The 22,658-nt window shown below is 39.1% G+C and overlaps 1 protein-coding gene across 2 annotated transcripts in view; it reads right to left on the bottom strand.

Moving 5' to 3' along the window:
* Positions 1-22,658, bottom strand: part of GULP1 (GULP PTB domain containing engulfment adaptor 1) — a 141,733-nt gene that overhangs the window by 30,738 nt on the left and 88,337 nt on the right. For both annotated transcript variants that reach the window (XM_073306130.1, XM_073306131.1), the window contains exons 7-8: positions 16,410-16,526; positions 15,869-15,961 (exon numbers count right to left, since the gene is read on the bottom strand). In XM_073306130.1, coding sequence (XP_073162231.1) covers positions 15,869-15,961; positions 16,410-16,526 — 210 coding nt within the window. The remainder of the gene's footprint in view (positions 1-15,868; positions 15,962-16,409; positions 16,527-22,658) is intronic.

Raw genomic sequence — 22,658 nt, 5'->3', positions numbered from 1 at the left:
AATCCCTTAACCCCATGATACCCAGTGTGGGGTTTGTACACCCCATCACAAGGTGCTACAGATCGCTTTTAAAAAAGAGATGTACCCAGAACATCCATGGACGCTGTCTTCTCTCTTCAGCTAATTTTGAAGCTCTTAGCCAGGGCCGGTGCTGTAACAGGCATGTATTTCCGGGGCAGATGTAAGGGTTAGAGCAAGGTCAGCCAACATGCAGCATGAGACCCAAAGGTCACATCACCTTAGGCTTTTTAAAGATAAAAAGTTAAAAAGAAAACCCTTAAAACAAAAATCACAAGCCTAAACAAAGTGGAATCTCCCCCAAACTGCGTTGGCTCGTATGCTGCCAACTACTGGAATCTAGCACCACAGCAGCACCTTTCCTTGGCAAATTGTTCTATAATGGTGTCCAGCTCCATCCTTGCGGTCTTGTCTTCCTCAATTGCAAGGAAGCAATTCCTCAATTCCTCAATTGACCAATTCCCTTTTGGTCAAACATCATCACGAAAACTTGATACTATGAAACTCAAGTAGCTCTGGATTCCAAGTGAAAAACTGAACACCTCTGTGCCCTCTGTAAAAAAAAAAAATAATACAGCCAGAAGGACACAATCTCCTGAATCAAGTCTGAAGAAAATTATGAGTATTTTCCCATGAAATTAAGAACTTCCTCTGTTGCCTTTTCTAAAGTTATATTTTTAAGTCACTTGGGATGGAGGAAACCAAACAGAGTAGCTACCTCTTGAAACCCTTCACGTTGAGATTTTAGTTCCCTGTTCTGTCTAAAACTTCAAAATATTTCCTTCAGTGGTTATCCTTTGCTTCAAGGACAGAATTGTGTGCAAATTCATCATGTGCAGCATTCATGGTCTCTTCCTGTGGCTTGATTCCCACCTGTTCTGAGATTCTTTTACAATTTCCTTGTACTTTTCTTCAGATCAGAATTTGCTAACCTCATTCACTGTGCTCTCAAATGTCCTGGCACAGATAAATTTTCTTTGACTGAAGGATTCCAGCGGCTGCAGCCATGATAACAAAGATCCTATGCCACCATCACAGATTGAGGTAGCACATCCAGGCCATCAAAGACAAGTTGTTTTTTGCTCTCGATATGTGTCCTCACTGCTCCTGCATTCGGCAACAGTTTCAGCTTATAGGCATTCAATTGTATTCTGAAAATTTACTGTCGTTTCTTCAGTGGATTTCATCTGAACTGCCCATTTAGTCTTGCAGATTGTCTTTAAATGTAAAGATCTCCTTCATTCTTCAGAAGCCTGTTCAATTTCATGTGCTGCATCTATCCTGCCAACTTCTTCTGGGGTCTGAAGCACATCATCAAATTCCTCTTCCCTTTGCAAAACTTTACTGTTTCAAGCAAGAGCGTGACGGTAACAATAATTTTGGACTTAATCACTTGTTTTCCCTATTGATGGTTAAAGTCTACAAACTATTTATATATTTCCTGCAAAGTTCAGAAGAAAACCTTCAGATCTGGACTGGCCTTATCTTCAGCAGCATGCACCAAAAGTAGGTAAATTTGATGTGCTGAACAATCAATGTCTGATGCATACACTTGGTCTCCTCTGCTGACAGATATTCTCTCATTTTTTGCTCACAGTCCTCCACAAGCTCTGGCCATAACCCTGGCCCCATCATATCCCTGTCCAGACATGTCTTTGGGGTCTAATCCATACTTGCAGAATACAACATTAGTTAACTGGTCACACAAGGAAACAGCATCTGCCTCACTTGCAGCCACAAAGCTTACAAAATGCTCTTTAATACCTACTTTTCCTTCAAAATGATCAGTATTAAACAGAAGCAAAATAGTCATCAGATCAACATGGCTAATATTCACAGCTAACAGCTTAGCTTTTTTGCAGCTATTAAATATGCATCTCCTGGCTTCTGATGCTAAAAGTTCATCAGTAATTGTCTTGCTTAAGTATTTGATTTCCCTTAGTGTCACTGATATGTTGGGCAAAAGTGATAGTGAGCCTTGCAAGTAGCGTAATGATGTTCAACTAAATACCACCATTGTTGCTCTACAGCACTTCACAGTGGCCATGAAAGGGAGACCTAAACTAGTTAAAGTTTTGACAGCGTCAAGCAATATTTTTAGTACTTCTTGCCATTTCGTATTATGTTCAGATGCTTTTTTTCAAAATGTGCATTGATACTATGACCCTTCGTGAACTGTAGAGCTGCCACGTGTGACTCCATATGTTATTTGCTCCTGCCAGAAACAGACACTGACTTTAGAGTATTCTTTCAATCACTGTTAACCATGCCGATTTTCAAGCATTTGTATCCTTGAACAACCAACAAATTTGACAGCATGCATAATCTGAAAGAGATGAGTATACTAGCCACTTGACATGCAAATCTTCAACGTGGTGCATTTTTCATTCTGTAAAATGAAGATGAAAAATGGTGGCCTATATGACAAAAAGGAAACTGTCCATATGGCATATCATTCTTTATGGACTGGTAAGGACAATCTATGCAAGCATGTGCAACGGCTCAGATGATAAAACAATCTTGAAAGTGATTTATCAGATGGGAACGTCAAACCTATTTCAGCAGGAAGACTGCTTTGACCTGCTTCACTGTTGACCGGCTCATCTACAAGGATGTGGGCTTTTTGGTTTTCTATCATTTATGGGATCTTTGGCTTTGTAGCTCATCTACAGGTCATCAGCTGTGCTTGTTTCAAGCAAAGTTTCTCTGAAAATATCATCAGCTATTACTACAGGTGCAACTTCAATGGTGCTTCACAAATTGTGTTCCTGACTTAAACCTTGACACAATGACAGATTCATGCTTGTTGAACTGAGATGCAGTTCTTGACTTTCTACTTCAGATTGCAGGAGTTGATCATAAAGTTTACAAAATGATAGTGCCTGCTGCTTAGCATCTTTGGAAACAGTTTATAACAAAACCTCCTTTTCTTTTCATTTGCTGAAACCAGACTTTTATTTGTATTTATGGTTGTCATTATCAGGTATCTTCCACTATGAGAATAACTACGTTGGAAATATAGGCCTAAATAAAGTGTATTTTTGTGCTGCTTAATTTGTCCTTCAGTTGTGAAGGTATCCCTTCAAAAATGTTGACTTTCTATGCGCAGAGAGAGAGAGAGAGAGAGACAGACAGACAGACAGAACTAAAGTGGAGCTGGCTGGGGAGAGTCCTGAGCAGGCAGACACATACTTCTCAGGTTTCAGAGTAGCAGCCGTGTTAGTCTGTATCCGCAAAAAGAAAAGGAGTACTCGTGGCACCCAGAGTACTTTTCTTTTTAAGTACTTCTCAGTGTCCCAGAGCAAGAGGAGGATAGGGAGTCTATGGAAATAAACTTCATTTTCAACAGCAACCTGTTCATTACTGGAACTTGCCCAGGGGCTGTGACCCCTGTAGGATGGGGGTAGGAAACTTCTGCTATCACCAGCCACTCTTGGGCATGCTCAAATGCTGTGTAATTTTGTAAAGGCATTGCAGGACATGTGGTTGTAGGTTCCTATAAAAATGAGGGCTGGTGGCCAGGGGCAGTGTTAGACACATGCGACTGATGCAACTGCAGTGAGGGGGCCCCTGGCAATGGTGCCTGACTCAGTTACTTGTGAGGGAGGGGCCCCAGAATTGGGTTGGGGGCAGACGACACAGGCAGAGGAATAGCAGGTTCAGTTGCTTAGGTGTCTGTGCACTTGTAGGACTCCTGCAGTTCCAGGGCTGCTCAGCTGCACAACATATACCCAGCTCAGCTTCTGCCATTGTTTGTGGCCTACTGGAACCTCTAAAAAGAGCAATGTGCTGGTCCCCACTGCCCACATTTGAATTTGCCCAAGGAGGGGGCCTCCACGAATTCTGATTGGTAGGACCCCCAATGGCAGAGCCTCCATTTTGGTCAAAGACTCTTCCCTCCCATTGCCTGGGAAAATTCAAATGCTGGCAGCAGGAACCAACGTGCTGCTCCTCCTGGAGGCTCTGAGTGTAGCTCTGGTGGCAGCATCAGCAGCAGTAGTTCGTGGCTCTGGCTCCCGCAACAGCAGTTTTGGCTTTGGCAGAAGCAATGGTGATAGCTCTAGTGGCAACATCAGGGCCTGGGCCAGAGGGAGCAGATGACACAGCATGGAGCTGGGAGGTGGTGGGTGGGAGCAGAGTAGGGATGCAGAGGAAGGGACGAGTGTAAGGGGGTGAGGCAAGTGAGAGTTTATTTGAATGTGGGACATGTGATGGCATGTGGGAGCCCACAATAAAGACTTGTGCTGAGGCCCATATCTCTGTTCCTCTGCCATGGCACATAGGAGAAGGAAAGGGGGAAGGGGCGGGGGGAACCAAGTGAAGCCCAGTCAGCACTTGCTGACCTTGCTGATTGTTACATCTGCCGCTGTGCATGGCACTTCTGTTGTATGGTCCCATTTGAGTGGCAAACAGCTGAAAGAAACCTTACCAGCTAAGATCTCAGAGAGACACTGTTTATACTCAGTGGTTTCACCCCCAGCACTCAGTGGGAGGCAGAGAATTCAAGGACTCTGCCCCCGGCCAAGAGGAAGGAGTTATGCAGGCACATGAGTGCTACATGACGGATCTTGGGGAGAGGAACGGCTCCCTCAGGACCTGAGTAGGATATTGGAAATGGCCATGCCATGCATGATGAACACGTCAAGGAGGCTCCAGGTTGACAGGTGCCAGGACCCTGACCCTTAGATAAGAAATTAGTCAAGGAAGAAACAAAGACATATTTTACACTAAACAAAGGTAAGGTCAGGCCAGGAATCAGCAGACACCTGTGATGCAGTGAGATCCAAAGGCGCGCATATCTTTTCAGTCTGTTTTTCTCTCTCTGACACTATTTTCCACTTTGATTAGTTTCTTCCTCTACTCTTCTAATGGTTTGTCTTTTACTATTTCCCTTACATTGCTCTTCTCTCACACACTGCCCTCCTTCCTGACTGTTCCCTGTTATTTATTCTCATCAAGGGGGTTCTGTGGCTGTCATGGCATTTCCTTCAGTTTTCTTTTTTTCTGATTCTGGAATTCTGGTTAGTCAGATACTGTAATGCTTGCAGATGCTCGAGGAATGTCTTGAAAAAATATCCAACATTTGAAAAAAAATCCTTCTTGTCTCTAGATCAAAGCCTGTTTGGCTGGTCTGGTGAGATGTTCCTTAGCAGTCAGCCAGGGCTTGGTATACAACTTCCTATGGAAACAGATAGAGTCAACGTGGTTGTGAATGATTACACTTTCAATCAATTGTATATCCCCAGGAAGGCTGGTGGGTAGAGCTGATCCCCTTCTAGATTGCTTCAGGCAGCAATAGTGAAAAAAGGCATACCCAGATATTTTAAATAATGAAAATAGGTTTATTTAAAATAAATAGATGCACTCAGGGATCCATTAAAGTTGTGTGTGCAAGTTCTCTCAAAAGCAGTATCTAAACTCTTATTGTGATACAAATGTAAGCAGCACCACCATATGAAACCAATAAGGGGAAAATCAGATTGCCCCCCACATAATCAAGACCAAATGGAAGAACGACCAGTGATTAATGTACTGCCAAACCACTAAAACACAGAGGAAAAGTAAACAGCACACACACAAGAGTAATGGAAACTTTAGCTGTATATCCAAGTGACTGATTGCATGAAGCAGAGAACAAAACACCAAAAGCCAGCAGCAACACCCCATGCCAACAGTTCAAATGCCACACACGAGTATAGCTTTACAAAAACTCCAAAGTCTATTCCCAACTAAGGAAACCACATCTTTCTAACCACGATACAGTATTACTAATACTTCTCACAGACTTATTCGGGAAGTGGTAACAAATGTGTTAATCTGTTTTGCATAAGACTTCTCGACTGACAGTTATATATCATATTGAGCAACTATTTAAGCTTTTAACATCACTACCAGCTTTGATAGAGATCATTCTAAAATAAAATTTAAAATAATATTATGCAGAAACTGATTTAATTTTTTAGAAATGCACTGAATGAATATAAATTCAAATAGTAAAAATAATAAAGTTACAGAATCGTAATGGACGAAACATGCATGCAGAAGACTTGCTACTTGATGGTTAACTTTCTCTTTCATTCTTTTGCTGAACAATTTGACTTTTGGCTTTCTGTCTTGGTTCTCATTACTTTTAATGCCTTGGTGTATGAATGCAACTAGAGATATTTTATTCTGAAAGTTGTTTTCCCCTTTCCAATTCAAATTCACTTCAGGATATCGTAGCTTTATTAGGGTGTTAACTTGGATGGTATTGCAATCGCCATAATCATGTATTGGTATAGATATTGATGAAATAAGTGACAACAAAATTTCACACAAGGGAATCAGAGGTCATATATTCACTGCTAAAAGCTTAGGGCCAAATTAATGCCAGGAGTAAACAGGTGAAACTCCATGACTATCAGTGTTTCCCACCCATTTACACTCAGGATGAAACTGGGTTACATGTAAATTTGAAAAATTTAAACAATTAGAATTTACAGCTCTGTAAAATCCTAGGCCAAAAGAAGTAGCTTTCAAAAATATAATTTGGAAAAAATCTTTGTCATGCAACATAGGACTATATTCAGTTTTTTTACACAGTTCTTTCTCAGTCATACTCCACTGGCCTGTAGTTTATTCTCATGAAAAGCAGTATCCTAGCTGCATAACTTCAGAGCTGCTCTATTTAAGTCCCTCAGACAAGCCTCTTTAAAGCCTCAGGGAAGCTCCATGCTGAAATAATGCTCCAAATATGATAATGAATCTGCAAAGTAATGCTTTAAGAATTCCTTTGAAAAGGTTACATAGTAATTTAGAACCTGTAAATATGAGGTTCTCCCATTCCTAGTTACACTTTTATCTATATATTTAAACAAATTTCTTACAAATTGGTGTTCCATCTCAGAATAACACATGATCTCAGATTTCTTAATAATCTGCATTATCAAAAGGACACAATGTCTTGTGTGCCAGGAACTTCCAGTGAAATGCAATAAATGCATGACATTATAATGGTATGCATTCTATTAGCATTTGCCATTACTGCAAGTTATGTGGATGCCAGGTTCTATGTCATTTCATTGGGTTACCTATATCAGCAGAGCATATGCTGTGTAATTACAATACCAGGTTCTTATATAGCGCTTTCCATCAGTAGATCTCAAAGCACTTTATAAAGGAAGTCAGTAGCATTATAAATCCATCCAATCATTTACTGAAACTCATTAGATCAGTGGTTCTCAACCTATTGACCATTCTGGGCCACATATGTGGCCTGCAATGTGTTATGTGGGATGCATCCAATACTATCTGTATGGCCCTAAGGATGTCACATGGCCCACCACTCTGTGGTGACTGGGTCACAAGTGGCCCGCGGGTTGCAGGTTGAGAACCACTCCACTAGATCATAGTTTGAGTTGACTGGATTGTTTAAGAAATAATGTGCCCATATCAAACCCATTTTCCACTGTTTTTCTACATTTCCGCTCTTTTAAATAAATCCATTTAAAATGTATATTTTAGTTTCCAGTTATTTAGTTTCCAGTTGTCTCCACTTGACTTGCCTCTATCCTTACTTAAAATATTTAGGGAAGTCTTGTTTCTATTTTGTTTTTTATCATCAAATTAACAATTTTGCATTACATTTCACATGTCCATGCCATGTGTTAAAACAGGACTTGATTATAATGGACAACTAACCTACCATTCCCACTTGTTTCAGGGACTCTAGATAAGAGGAGGCGGCACGAGTAAGATTTTGTACTGTCATACCATGTGATCTTTTCCAGGGTCCTCAATAGCAATTTCTTTTGTTTGTTTGTAAATTTCAACTGCCAGGCAGTTAACAAATAACAAATTTTAGTTTTTAAAAGTTTACATGCAGAATGCCACACAATATCATCCATGCACAGACATACATCTGTCTTCCCTCACAGAGTAGAGCTCTTGCAATAAATTCAAGCATACATAGTAGCATCCTTTATTTGAAAAGAGAAAAAGTAATATATGTGAAATTTAGTAGAGTACAGTCTTTTCTCATTTTATGCCTAAATGTACTATATCCCCCTGTAGTGCACTGGGACCACAACTTGCCATCTCTCTTTGCATGGGAATTCTGCAGGATTTTTACATAAATATCAATGTCAAGACTTAGTTCTTGTAATTTAAAATACCTTTTAATGATATTAAATCAATAATAATCATGGCTTTAGAATATGAATATCAGTAACTGTCTTCTGTTTGAATAGGAACCTTTGCTCCTGTAAAAAAACTGCAGCTTTACATTATATGGCCATCTAAAGGGAAAACCTTTTACTTCTATTGCAACACTGAGAGACTCTATCTGTTTTTTAAAATCTAGAAAACCTTTATCACAGTGAGCATTGCATTCTCACAAGTATTCTTCATATCTCTGAACATCACCAGCATTAATTAGAAATAGCAATTATACACAATCATAGTTGTACAGATGTAAGATAAAATGTTTCCCTCAGATCTGTTCTATAACTCTTAGCACCAAGATTCAGTTCTCCCTACATCCATAGAACACCCACTGAAATTAAAGTGAACTCTCCACATGGAAGAAGAGCAGATTATTGGAGTCACAATCTACCTTGAGAATCTGAGAGTGAAATAATCTCAGTCACTTCCCAATATCACACTCTACAAAGAAAGCAAAGAGACTGAAGGAGTTAAATTTGAGGGGCTGAAAAGAACCTTTTAATACGCGATACAAAGATCACACATTCAATTCCTGATCACTGAAATTTACCATGAAGGCCAGAGTCTGCTATTTTTACTCCTGCTGAGTAGCACCTCAATCTACAAATAGTGCCAATGAAATTAAAAGGATTATTTAATAGGACTTCATATGAGAAAGTACATCAGAATCTAGCCCAGAATGTTTAGTATATCTCAGGCCATTCTTGAGAACTAAAATATACATATACTTACAACCTTTTGCATCCCTCAGATATACTACAGGCAAAAAGGAAATATTTTAAAAAGTGGAAGAGGACTAGTACTTCGAATCATGATAATAAAAATTAACACTCATATTAATATTAAGTAAAACAAATGGTTTTAATGGAGCATATGTTTTTACTTTTCTTTAACAATCATACTGATTTAAGATGATGAAGACAAATCAGAAAAAAACAAACCAAAAACAAAGTAAATGTGACATGGATGACAGATGAAATTATACATTTGTATCCTTAAAGTGCAGTTAACATATTGAGTTGATCTAAGACAAATATAACATATCTTTTTATAATTGTAGTGTTTTGTGACTAGACCTTTTTAGATGCAACTTGATGGAAATTTAATCCTACATATTCCATATAAAATTACAACCCCTAAACTCAGACATTATTTGATTAGATACTGTTTAGTGTATCCAATCACTTTTGAAGTTAACACAGCTGTGTTAAATTCTGATTGTCAGCACTCCTCTCAAAAATAAAACAATGTAACAACATTCCATTTTATCTACTCTTTTACATTGTATCTTATACATCTATCACAACGAAATCCCCCATTTTACTTGATATGCGGCCCTCCAGTCCATCCATGGGTAGGACTTGCTGGGATGGGCAGGAGGAAGAGCTGGCCTCATGCTACCTTGACTACCTGCTCTTACTGGACTGGAATGATGATCATATTCAGGCCAGTTATGTATCCCCTATATGGAAACTTGTCCCCTAACAACTCAAGTTCATGTGCTGGGCCTTCAACAAAGATGACTGGTTTTGCTCAATTATTTTTCATGCTGAAGAAATCCTTAAACAAAGATTAAAAAAATTGTTCCTGGGAGAATTTTCTAAGAGAATTCAGTATTCCTTACTGAGGACATAGGAATCTGGATTCCACACAGCATATGTACCACATAGTTGCCAAAAAAATTCCTCAAGAGGTCACCAGTCAGGTCACTGAGTCAGGTCACCAGTCCAGTCAATACTTTGCCAAATCCATACCCATGCCTCTCCTTGAGAGAGGTCAACAAGATAGAATCAGGTTAATATTTAGTAATTAAAGAGGCAGTCTGGTCCCGTGGATAGAGAACTGGCCTGTGAGTCTATGAATGCTCCACACCTCTTGCTCAAAAGGATATTCACATCGAGCTCAATTGTAGCTTTGCCAGAAGCCCCGCACAAGAGACAGTGCACAGTTGCACTGCCCCAGAAGCAGATGTGGAACTAGAACAACTAGGAACCACTCCTCATTTCTTCCCATTCATCTGTGCGTGGGAGAACTGTTGGGGAACGATGATTACAGGGAACGATGATTACAAGGACCCCAAATTGAGATACCCCTCAAAATGCAATGCAGGGAAATTACTAACAAGTTGAGGGTTTTTTTGGATAATAATTCACAAACATAATGTTGGACTTTGAGTAAAAGATCTCTGAAAACCCATGTTTAAAGAAGATAAGAAATGTTGACATAAAGGGTCATCAGCTTTTCCATAATTCTCCATTCAAATAAAACTTAGTTATGAGGATACATACTAAATTTTGATACTGAAATATAAAGATGAAGAATTGTTAAATTATCATTTTTGTTAGAGCTTTGTTAATTCAGTAGTTTATAATTTTGGATAATAAATAAGTTTGCATGGGACAATACCAGTGCCAAGGCAACAGGAGGGAAAAGGACAGCCAATAGAGCCTCCCCTGCTACACCTCCAACAGTGTCAGGTGTGGAGAAGGGGACTTAAAAGGAGGAGACCTACCCAGTTGGGGGCTCACCAGGAAGGAGAGCAGAGCTCTGCTACTGCCTCATTGAGGGTAGGCTGGCTCCGATAGTAGCACATGTGATATTATAGCATTGCACAGCAACAGTTAAAGTATTAGGTCTCAGTCCTGCAGTCCCTTAACATGTAAACACTAATTAACTTAAATGGGAACTCCATGTACGAAATGATTGTAAGATAAAACCGATAGATACCATATTATGAATGTATATAAATAGTAATATCCAAATGATGGAAAATATGAATAGATCTAATTATTTGATATTATGTCCAAAAGAGGGTCAGAAACCCACCAGACACTGGCACCTTTAAAAAAAAAGTTTTTAAAATTATTACTTCAAAAAAAGGAAAGAAAAACAAACCATAAATATGTATATTTATACAGGCTCAAGTCCTGCCCACTTAAAATTCACCTAGTAATGTTTGTTTATTGGATTCAGATGTTTTAATCTCCTCTAAAAATAGACATATGTATTAAAAATATTAGTAGATCACTAATATACAATGCCAGCTAGTTTCTTTCTGTTTTTTTTTTAAAGGAAAAAATTGACAGTCTGATGTTTGAAGTTTTGCTAATTTAGATGTAGAACTTTTCATAAAGATATTTCCTATGCATTTCTTAGTGTGGATTCAAATTATTTTATACTTAAAAATTAAATATAATTTCACAGTGTAACACAAGAGGAAATAATTATGATACATGCTGTGAATTTGTATGAAGATTAGTACCTCTGTACAACTACAAACTCTTTGTGTTATTGACAGGTTTCAGAGTAACAGCCATGTTAGTCTGTATTCGCAAAAAGAAAAGGAGTACTTGTGGCACCTTAGAGACTTTAGTCTCTAAGGTGCCACAAGTACTCCTTTTCTTTTTGTGTTATTGAGTCATACTAGGAAATGCCTAATAATGTGTATTGAGAGCATATCGTCTATCATACTTCACTTATAGCATATAAAACACAGTAATCCATCTGCTATTTTAAATGTGAATGAACAAAACTAGATTTATATTTTTCTGACTGAATACAGTAATTCTTCTGTGTTACATCATCACATCACATCCTTATGTTCCCTGCACATATCTCAACCGGGAATGAGGAGAATTAACAAAAAGAAGCATTTTTCACACTGATTATTAGAAGTGGTTAGCTGGCTATTGAGATATGATAGTTTTCTGAGAAAGGTCCAGGCTTTGAAATATATTTTGCCCAGAAAGTTAAATTTTCATTAAATTGGAAAAATGTCTCTGCTCATTAACAAGTAACACAAGAAAGGTCATACATTTAAAAAAACAAAAGCAAAAAAGAGGAAGCAGATTTTCCAGTGGTTAGATCTGTGAATTTAAAAATTCCTCTTAAAAAAGTGCATTCAAGTAATTTTAGCAAAATCCCACAATTACTTTTTATTACTATTTTTAGTAACATCACACATTTTCTTCCCAGAAATGTATAGAGAATATAAGAAAAGGTATATTTATTCTACTTTTACTTTTGTAAAATGTAGTAATTTAGATATCCTTGTTTGAATAAGCATAATTTAGCCTTAAACACATACCCGTCCACATCCTGCAAAGTTTTTAGTGCCTCTTCTAACTATAATATGCTCATCGCAACTGAATGTTGCGGGACTTTGTCTGGGAAGGAGGAAGAAAAGGGATTGTAGATCTTGAGCCATGGGGGAACCAGAAGTGTCTGGTTTAGATGGGGACACTGAACCACCAGCACACCAGCTGGAGGGAAAGGGGATTTATATCCAGTGCCACACAAATTGTACCAAGAAAAGGAGTACTTGTGGCACCTTAGAGACTAACCAATTTATTAGAGCATAAGCTTTCGTGAGCTACAGCTCACTTCATCAGATGCATATCGTGGAAACTGCAGCAGACTTTATATATACACAGAGAATATGAACCAATACCTCCTCCCACCCCACTGTCCTGCTGGTAATAGCTTATCTAAAGTGACCTCTTTCTTCATGAACCAGCAGCGCCCTCTCTCCCACCCATGGGATCAAAGTAGGACCAAGTATTTTATGATCTACAGTGAACACTGTGCTAGTTGCCTTTTTCCTTTAGGAGCTGGGAAGGAATTTTCCCCTCACTACCATACTGGCCCAGGTGCTGAGGATTGTTTCGCCTTCCCCACAGCAGTTCAGGGACCCGTTGAGTTAGGTAAGGAATTTAGGTCAAGAAGTCACAAATTAGGCAAGTGTCCAGTGCAGGTACTCATTTTATGGGGTGGCAAGGAAGGGAGGAGGTCTGGTTTCCTAGGGAAGCTGGAAAAGGGAATTGGGATTCTTAATGTCTAACACAGTGGGGAGACAGCCCTCTTTTTCCAGACCCTCTGACCCTCATGACCAGCAATGGGATAGGACCAGGTTGGGAAGGGAAAGGGCTGATGGTAGCCCTCCCAAATAGATGGAAATGATTAAGAAAAAAATGGTGACCAGCGCTGTACAATTTACTGCTGGGTGATCCCAGATAAATTAATAAAGGTGCAGCCTTATTTCAACACATCCATTGAATCTTGTCTTTGTTCCTGTGTGTGTCTGGGACAATGGGAATTGAGGTTTTGCAGACTCCGGGATCACACTCTCTTTGCAGATAAATAAGTTACAGTCATGGAAAATAATAGTTCATGTAAAGCACTGATTGTCTATTATATTTAACAATTTTTTTCTCATTCCATACCTGTCTTTTACATGTACCTGCTCATTTTATTATAATGGTAATACAAACAGCTTTGGCCTATTCGAATGACCTTCTGGGCATGCTGCAAAAGCTATTTGTTTGATAGGGTTTTGCAGGAAGGATAAAGTTATGTTATGAGATAAGATATGAGAATGAGAAGTTTTCCTGGAGTATTTCTTTTTATTGCTGATTAGCTGTGATACACTGTTATCTCTCTTTGATTACTTAAGGCTGCTGGCTGGCAGAATTAATTTATATATTAATATTTATGCTGCTGAGTAGTTCTTACTGTAATTCTAATTATTAGAATGAACAGAACGTCTGTACGGTAATTCTTTCTTTTTAAATATTCAATTTAAAGAAATAACAAATAAATTAGAATATGCATATATTTGAAACAACTTTTGGAGATGATTTTTTGAAAATATAAGAATTAAATATGTTATTCTTGTAATTAATGGGTATGAAATGTAAATGTGATATTAACAGCTGTGTGTCTTATATTTACTAGCAAATAAAATAAAGAAAATAATGTGCAAAAATGCTTTAAATCAGTACTTTTAAGACTGTATTGCAGATTTCCTCACAGGCATTCCACCACACAAAATAACAGCTATCCTAAGGGTCAAATTCTGTTCTCAGAACCTTGTGCCAGAAGTCACATTGAAATAATACACAGAAAGCATATACACATTGCTACCACAATGCCAATAATAATAGTACCCAATCAGTGAAGCGCATAATTTGGCCATTATACAATTGCAATCTACAATCTCATATGTTATTTGTACTGTTTAAGTGTCAAGAGGCCTCATCAGGTACCTGGGTCCCATTGTGATAAACCCTGGACGCACACATAATGAACACATGGTTCCTGGACCAAAAAGCTAAATAGGAAAATATTGTTTTTTGCTATTCTTGTTTCTTTTATAAGAAGAATGTATCTATCACAGAGTTACTATAAAAGCTGGTTTTGCTCTTAGACAAATTGAATGATTAGGTTTACCAATAAAGGATCAACTCTTACAGTTTTTACTAAGGAAAATATCCTGAATAAAAGCTGAAGATTTGGCCTGAGGGATTAGTACTTTTGATTGAATGCATAGTAAGTGGGAAATCATATACAATTTACAGTTTTCACTGAGTCCCTATGAAAGAAAGACCTTCATATATACAATCATATCCATTCCAGTCACGTTACTATCACACTTGATGACATTATGGAGACAGACCTCCACAGAACTTAATTTCAGTATAGTGATAATACTGATAAATTATCATTGCTATAATAAACAGACTCTGGGGGCCTTCGTGGATCAAAATGTAGATATCCAGTTAAGGCTGATGCCAGGATGGGAACAAGATGAAAAAACTCATATTTTCAAAATATGTGGTAGGCCCAAATTTTAATTTGCACAACTGTAAAGATTAAAGAAAATGCATTGTAAAATGTTTGGATACTTCTGTAATTCAAAAAAATACACTGACTTAAGAAAATAAAAAAATAAAAATTGGCAAATCATTTTTCTGCTTGGACAAAAATATAGACTCAAGGGATGTAATTCTGTCCCAATTGACTTCAATAGGACCAGCATTTCACCATTGATATTTAGATTAAAAACTAGATACTTTTCGTAAAGACTTGTATATGCACATCAACTGTTTTTTTTTTACAGCTATGTAAATATATTTGGATACAATAAACTATAACTGCTTTAGAGCCATTAGGGTCAGTCTGCTAAACAACCTATACTTTTAATAATAGTTCACTAACACTAACTAAATCTGCCATTTAAAAATTCCATAAAAATCGACATCCACTGATTCTGAAGAAGGCAAAATATTTCCATGAATAAAGGATCTTCATTTGCTTACAGTCATAACTAGTGAGCCAATCCTTTAAGTACTTATTTGTGTGAAAGATCATAATGGCTCTTGGGCTATGTGATTCTACTAGGGAATTTCAGAAGAACATAAAACTTGTTAAAACAAGAAGTAAGTTATAGACAAAACAATAGATGTAAGTAACGATATGTTTGTGACAGAAAGTTATTAAGAAATCTTGAGTTACAAAGCGCAGGGTTGACACACTGAACCAGATCCTTGGGACACAGGACTTTGCTCTTCATCCTTAGGTAGTCTGCTGGTGTGTCTGAGAAAAATGAGTTTGCATATATACAGCAACGTTTGGGCACAACAGGCTGAGTTAAGGAAACATCATTTATTGAATATAACTTTAAATTTTCCTACAATAGTTGGTTTGTCACAATCTTACTGTTACTTAAATATAGGATTATAGTGTGTTAATAATAATAATCAGAAATAGTGTGAATACTGTATTTGTTATCAGAACACAAAGATGGTGTTAAATAATTTTAAGTTATACCAATCATGGCTGGAAAACATAGTTGTATCCATGTACTTACTGGAGATGTATGTATTTGATTTATTCTTAACTGGTTTTCCAAATCTTGTACCTTATTTTTCAGTTCTATATTTTCAGTTTCTAGTTCTTGAATCTACAAAACAAACAGTCATTGTAACAGATACTGGGAGACTCATCCTCTGACGTATCTAATTTTAGCTATAAATCATGAATAACATTTTTATTTCTTCATTTATTTGAGATCTGCTATTCTTAACAGTATACTACAAACTAATTACCAAAAAACTAGTAATTGGGTTTAATAATTGATCCAAATGCCTCATTTTATTTGAGAATGAAATAAATTTCTTAGCACTTGTGAATTTTCAGGATGATGGAGAGATGCACACTGTTTTTTTCATAAATGCACTATAATTTCATAGATTATTGTCCTCTTTTTGAGTGTTTCTGGAGTCTCTTAATAATCTTCTGTCCTTAGTATATATTGAAACTTATGCTCCAGCATACTTCACAAAAATTTGTAAAAAATTACCGTAGTATATAATTTTCATGAAGAGAAGCAACAAATATGTATGACTTACTCTTTTCTGTAACCCTGCAATCTGTTTTCTTGTTTCAACATCTTTTCCTCCAGATTCCAGAAATTTCCTGTAAGCCAGGTCAAATGCTTGACCAATTGTTAAAGTTATCTCTTCAGCCTTTATACAAGTAAAATATTGGAATTAGCACATTAAGAGTATCTTATACAGTATTTTTCATTTCACAGGAGCACAAAACATATTACATAATTAGGGTCCTACCAATTTCACGGCCGTGAAAAATTTGTCACAGACCGTGAAATAAGCTCTTCCCTGTGAAATCTGATCTCCCCCTTGCTGCAAGTCCTGGCTGGGCTGGGAGAGGACTTATCCTTCCCCTGCATGGCTGTTCTCGCTTTCAGGGGGAGATCAGAGCCACCTTGGAGTGCCTCCCCCTGCTGCAGGACGCTCCAGCACCGGAGGTTCCTGCAGCAGGAGGAGACTTGTGGAGGTGTATTCCCCTGCTCCTGGAAGCACCCTAGCTCTTAGCTGTGAGTCCCTGCTGGGCTGGGGAGAGACAGGACTTGTCCTTCCCTTGCATGGCAGCTCTGAGGAGAGAGTGGGGGGGGGGAGATTAGACCTACTTCCTTTTGTGTTGGGACCCCCACGGTTACAACACTGTGACATTTCAGAAGTAAAGGGCTGAAAACATGAAATTGACCAATTTAAAATCTCTCTGTCCATTAAATTGATCAACATGGATCCTGAATTTGGTAGGGTCCTATACATAATATGTAATACATAATACATAATAATACATAATATACAGTATACCTAGGTATTGCTTCACCCACCACTGAAATGAATTCAGCTTTGAAAAGAAACATGGCAGCCAGGAAGATAACTGAAGAATAATTGATGCAAATAAACTACAGGGGAAACTGCTGTAGACAGAATGCGATTATCTATGTTGCAGTGTACATTATGCTACTTGTAAATTATGCTACTTTAATATCTATAAACAATGTGCTTGGGTCTGTTTTTGTTGCATTTTCATCTCTTGAAAGTGGCTGATGGCTGTAACTTTCTTTTGTTAATGAAATATTTTTATTGAATTCAATTTTTTCTTTCATTGTTTTTAGTTAGGTTTCAAAAGTCTATATTATAAAAATAGGGTATTGATTTCCATAAGGTTGATATATCTATATATCGTATGTCTGTGCTTAAGTATTGAAGACCACAAGTGCAAAACCAAACCAAATCTGTGGACGTCCATGCAAATAAAATAGTTTCTCTCTTCATATTTGAGAACTCCATACATAATGTTTCAATTCCTTTTACATAGGAAAGATTTTACTTTGGATAACTTTTGCAGGGGCAAAAACCCAACAATACAATACATTCATTAACTGTTCATATTTTTGGAAACTCGGTTAATCCCAGTAATCACCATTACATGGTCATCATTTGTTCAGTTTTCTCCTTTGTACTTAGAACAGGAAAAACTGTGGCATATATATGGTCTGTTTGTTGGAAAACAGATTTTTTTCTGACAACCGCTGTAACAACTGGATTTATGTCAACCGGATTAGACTATTGGTTTTCTTTGTCATTGAAAAGCAAAGAAAAACATGGGAAAATATCAAGGCAAGACTGAGATTTTAATTTTGAAAGCAAGTAGAGACTTACCCTTTGATAACTTTCTGTAATACCAAGTGCCTGATACAGGTTTAATCATTTTATCTGCTGCAAATTAACACAACAAAGTGACAGTTGCTCAGAATTACCATTACCAATCAGCTGCATTTTGACTATTTTAGAGAACAGACCTATATTTACCACTAATTAAATAATGGTAAACTGGCATGTGGGAACATGCAATGCTGGCACTATGGGCACTTTCCAGGAAATGTGTGTAGATTGGAAGGGAAGGCACCAACTTGAATGAGCTTCTTTGGATGCTGAAGGAACTAATGGACTGGAAAGAGGGAGGGGGCAAAACTCACTTCGGGGACCACAGGGGTAGACAGAAGTGTCAGAGAAAGAACAATAGTGAATGAGATGGGAAAGATACGGTCAGGAATCAGGGCCTGCAGCAGAGCCAGTCTCCAGGCAATTTAACGAGCTTGTAGTAGCTTGTAGTAGGCTGTCTGATTGGCTACACTGCCGGACTGGTGGGAAGAGAGTCAGCAGATTAGCTCTTGAGCCCAGCAGCAGCAACAGTTTGGTAGCTGCTCAAAACATTCACCCATGGCTGTCATAGCTCCTGTGTTTGCTTGTTCCCAGCCTTGCTCTCATCTTGTTCCTAACCACCAGGCCTGACCCCTATTCCAGTTGCTAGGCACGACTGCCATGTCCCAATTTATGACAGTTTGAGCAGCCAAAAAAATCAGGGAACTAGAACTCATATGGTGAGCATGGATCCTACAAAGGCCAATACCTCTCTAATGGAAATAATGGGAGCCCTACCGATCTTGCAGGCCCAGGTTACCACTCTGAAGGCATAGAACACAATCCTGTAAGCTCAGGCCATGCTTTCAGCTCCAACCCCCACTCCTCATGAGCCCAAACTCCCTCTGCCTGACAAGTTCAATGACAATCAACACATTTCATGGGCTCCTAAATCAGTGTTGGCTCCTATTTCAGCGACACCCACAGTCGTACCCCACTGACCAAGCCCAAGTGGGGCTGATTATCAGCCTGTTTACCTGGGAGGCCCTGGCTTAGGCATCTCTGCTCCTGGAAAAATCAAGCCCACTTCTGGGCCACTTTAAGGACTTTATTTGTGCGATGGTGGTGATTTTCAATTACCCAAGTCAGGAGCATACAGCTGAAGTCGCACATGCAGCTTTGCAGCAGGGAGGCTGGCCAGCTGCTAAATGTGCAGCAGAGTTCCGATGCTTGGTAGGAGACACCTAGTGGAATGAGACTATGTAGTGTTATCATTTCTGGCTCTGCCTAAATGGCAATATTAAAGATGAACTGGCACAGGTGGAATCGCCATCCTGCCTTACTCAACCTAGTCATCAAAATCGATGAATGCCACCGAGAAAAAAAGATGGTCCTCCTGGCTCCTGCCAGCCCTGCTGGCTCCAGCCCCATTTCCCCATCACCAGTCCCTTCTCCATTGCCTGAACCCATGCAAGTCAATCAGGTTCAGCCCTGCCTCTCTGACACAAAGAAGAATCGACACTGGGTATCGGACCTATGGGGTTCAGGGCTGGGTTGGCGTCTTTCCCCTCACCCCAGCAGTCCATGCCTATTCTCATCCACCAGTACCTTGATGATGGCCAATCAGCAACCAACACATCTTCAACTCCCTTTCCAGTTCTGGCACCCTGTGATGCCTGACACCAACCTAGAGTAGCTGGTGAATTCAGTGCCTCAGGCAGTTTCATGGATCTGGAATTTGCCCAAGCACACAATATCTCCATCCAGTACAAGGATTCCCCCAAGTTAGCGAAGCCCCCAGAGCTCTCATTTCTTTTGTCATGACCAGATAGCTCCCTTAGAGTTAACTACCCCTTGAGGCTACCCGAGAAGTCCTCCAGTTTGAACTAATTCATTCACTGCATTCATCAGTTGACAATGGCATCCTCTGGCTCATCTCCCATGACTTGTACATCTGCTGGCACTCAGGCATGGTGTGCTTTGAGCTACCATTTTTCCAGTAGTCCTGTTTCCTGAGAGCTAACTGGAGATCAGAAACCTTTTGTGGCTTACTTGGTCCTCCAAAGAATTCAGAGACATGAAAATAGGATGCAAAGGCGACCCCAACAATCACCATGACCACACTCAAAAGCTTCATGGATTCCTGTTAAATAGCAACACTATGTCGATGTGTTCAGCAAAAAGAAAGCCAACGGCCTCCTGTCCCCTCGGCCTCCAATCAGCTTCTAGCCGAGAGCAGAGGTTCCCATCAGGTACATTTTCTTCCTCTCTGAACTTGAACTATAGGTATTTCGGAGCTATCTTGAGTAAAACCTACAAAAGAGGTTCATTTGCCCTACCATACCCCCAGCAGGAATCCCAGCCTTCTTTGTGGTGAAGAAAGATGGTTCCTTCCAGCCTTGTGTGGACTACTGGGCTCTGAACAAGATTACACTCTGAAACTGGTACCTCTTACCACTTATAAGTGATCTGTTTGAAAGGTGAACCTTCATGGACCTTATAACCTGGTAAGGATCTAGCAAGGAGATGAATAGAAGATCATGCTGTTTGGGTGCCCCAGCGATCTTCCAGAATTTAATAAATGACATATTAGGGATATGCTGGACCAGTTTGTCATCATTTACCTGGATGAGATCCTCATTCTCTCTGAACGTCAGGGCTCCACAATCATCATGTGTGCATTGTCTTGGAGAGACTCCGCCAAACCACCTATGCATGAAGCTTGAGAAAAGCTTGATAAGATCACAGTGATATATCTTTTCACCTGAGGGATACACTGGGAACCCACATAAAGTGGTGGAAATATTCAACTGGGCTGCAGCCAAGGAGGTATGAAGGGTGCAGCAATTCCTGGGGTTCACTAATTTCTAAAAGCAATTTATTAAAGGATTCTCTAGCCTGGTTGTACCCATAACAGTGTTCTTGCACAAGGGGGCTCAGTTTCCCTGGTCCACCCACGCTCAGACAGCCTTTGATCAACTGAAGAGAACATTCATCTCAGCACCCTTCCTGATTCACCCAGAACACATTAAACCATTTACAAATACCCCCATACCATGAACCTACAATCAAAACCGCTAGGTCTCCTCCAGCCCCTGCCCACACATCTGCAGCCTTGGTATACTATATCAATGGATTTAGTTGCAGAACTGTCATGCTCACAGGGATACATATTAATCCTGGTTGCACTGATCTGCTAACAAAGATGGCACACTTCATCCCAAAGTGTACCTTTCCTACCACATTCGGACTCAGCTTCACACTTCCTAGAAAACGTTTTCCATTACAATGGGTTACTGACTGGCACTGTATTGCACCAGGATCCCCGTTCATTTCCTCATTCTGGTGGGAATTTCTCAGACTGGATGAGATGAGAGACTCACTAATCACCCAAAGACCAATGGGCAAACAGAGAGAGTCAATCAAATCTTGGAGCAGTATCTTTATTGTTTTCTCAGTTACCATCAGGATGATTAGCCTTCCCTGATGTGCTACTCCAAATTTGAATATAACAATGCAATCTACACCTTGACCTGTTAATAATTAAACCACCCTACCATAACTAAGGATACAATTTAGTTATGGAGGTCATGGATTCTTTAATGGACTTCTGTGACTTCTTCGACTTCAGCTGTCAGTGGCTATAGCTGGGGTTGAAGCCAGATCTGTGCAGCCCCGTCCCACAGCTCGGGTCGGGGCTGTGCCCCCTCCCTTGGCGGTGGAGCTCAGACTGTCAGTCCCCTCCCATGAGGCTCCAGCTGTCATTCCTCCCCCCCGCCCCCGGTTATTTTTAGTAAAAGTCGCAGACAGATCACGGGCTCCTATGCATTTCTGTTTTTTGCCTGCCACCTATCCATAACTTTTACTAAAAATAACTGAGACAAAATCTTAACCTTAACCATAACCTGTTGATTCTTTCTAGATGAGCCAAAGTCCCACTATACCTTGTGTTTATAATTACATGAAAAGAACGTCATAGTCAATAGGTCATTTTTTCTTGGTCTATAAGTACCCGTTGTATATAAAGGGGTGCCTATTATTATACATGTGGATTGTAATGGACAAAATGACTTAATTGTTAAGGGATACACATAAATGCATGGTAACTGAAAAAATTAGTAACTGACAAAATGGACAAGGAGCATTTGGTATAGCAGATGTGTTCTGGAATCAATGTAACAGCAAACCATTAAGTTATGTGTTGACTAACGTCCAAGTCATTAAGAGCTAAATATGGTTACAGACATTATTAACTTATTGATTAGGTCAAGCTAAGAATATTCAAATAAGCAAAATGTCTGCAAAACCAACTCTGGGGAAAACATGAGGATTTTTCTGGGTTCTGAATGAATATATAAAGGGTGATTTTAAGGAAGTTAATCAAAAGTGAACTGAAGTACACTGCCATCATGTCTCCATTACAGAGATTGGTATATACCAATCTCTGTAGTATATATATATATATATCTCCTTTTTCTGCACAGTGCTGTATTAAATATTACTTGATTGTCTTACTTAAACAAAACGTCAACTGAGTTAGTTATTTGACATGTTTTATTGACTACAAACACATAACAGACCCAATATAGCCCCTTCTTTACAGACTATAGCTTTCTCTCCCACTTTCACAGAGTTACCCAT

This window comes from Lepidochelys kempii, chromosome 11, assembly GCF_965140265.1.
Source record: "Lepidochelys kempii isolate rLepKem1 chromosome 11, rLepKem1.hap2, whole genome shotgun sequence".
Classification (NCBI taxonomy): Eukaryota; Metazoa; Chordata; order Testudines; family Cheloniidae; genus Lepidochelys; species Lepidochelys kempii.
This window is presented reverse-complemented; position numbering and strand designations above follow the sequence as displayed.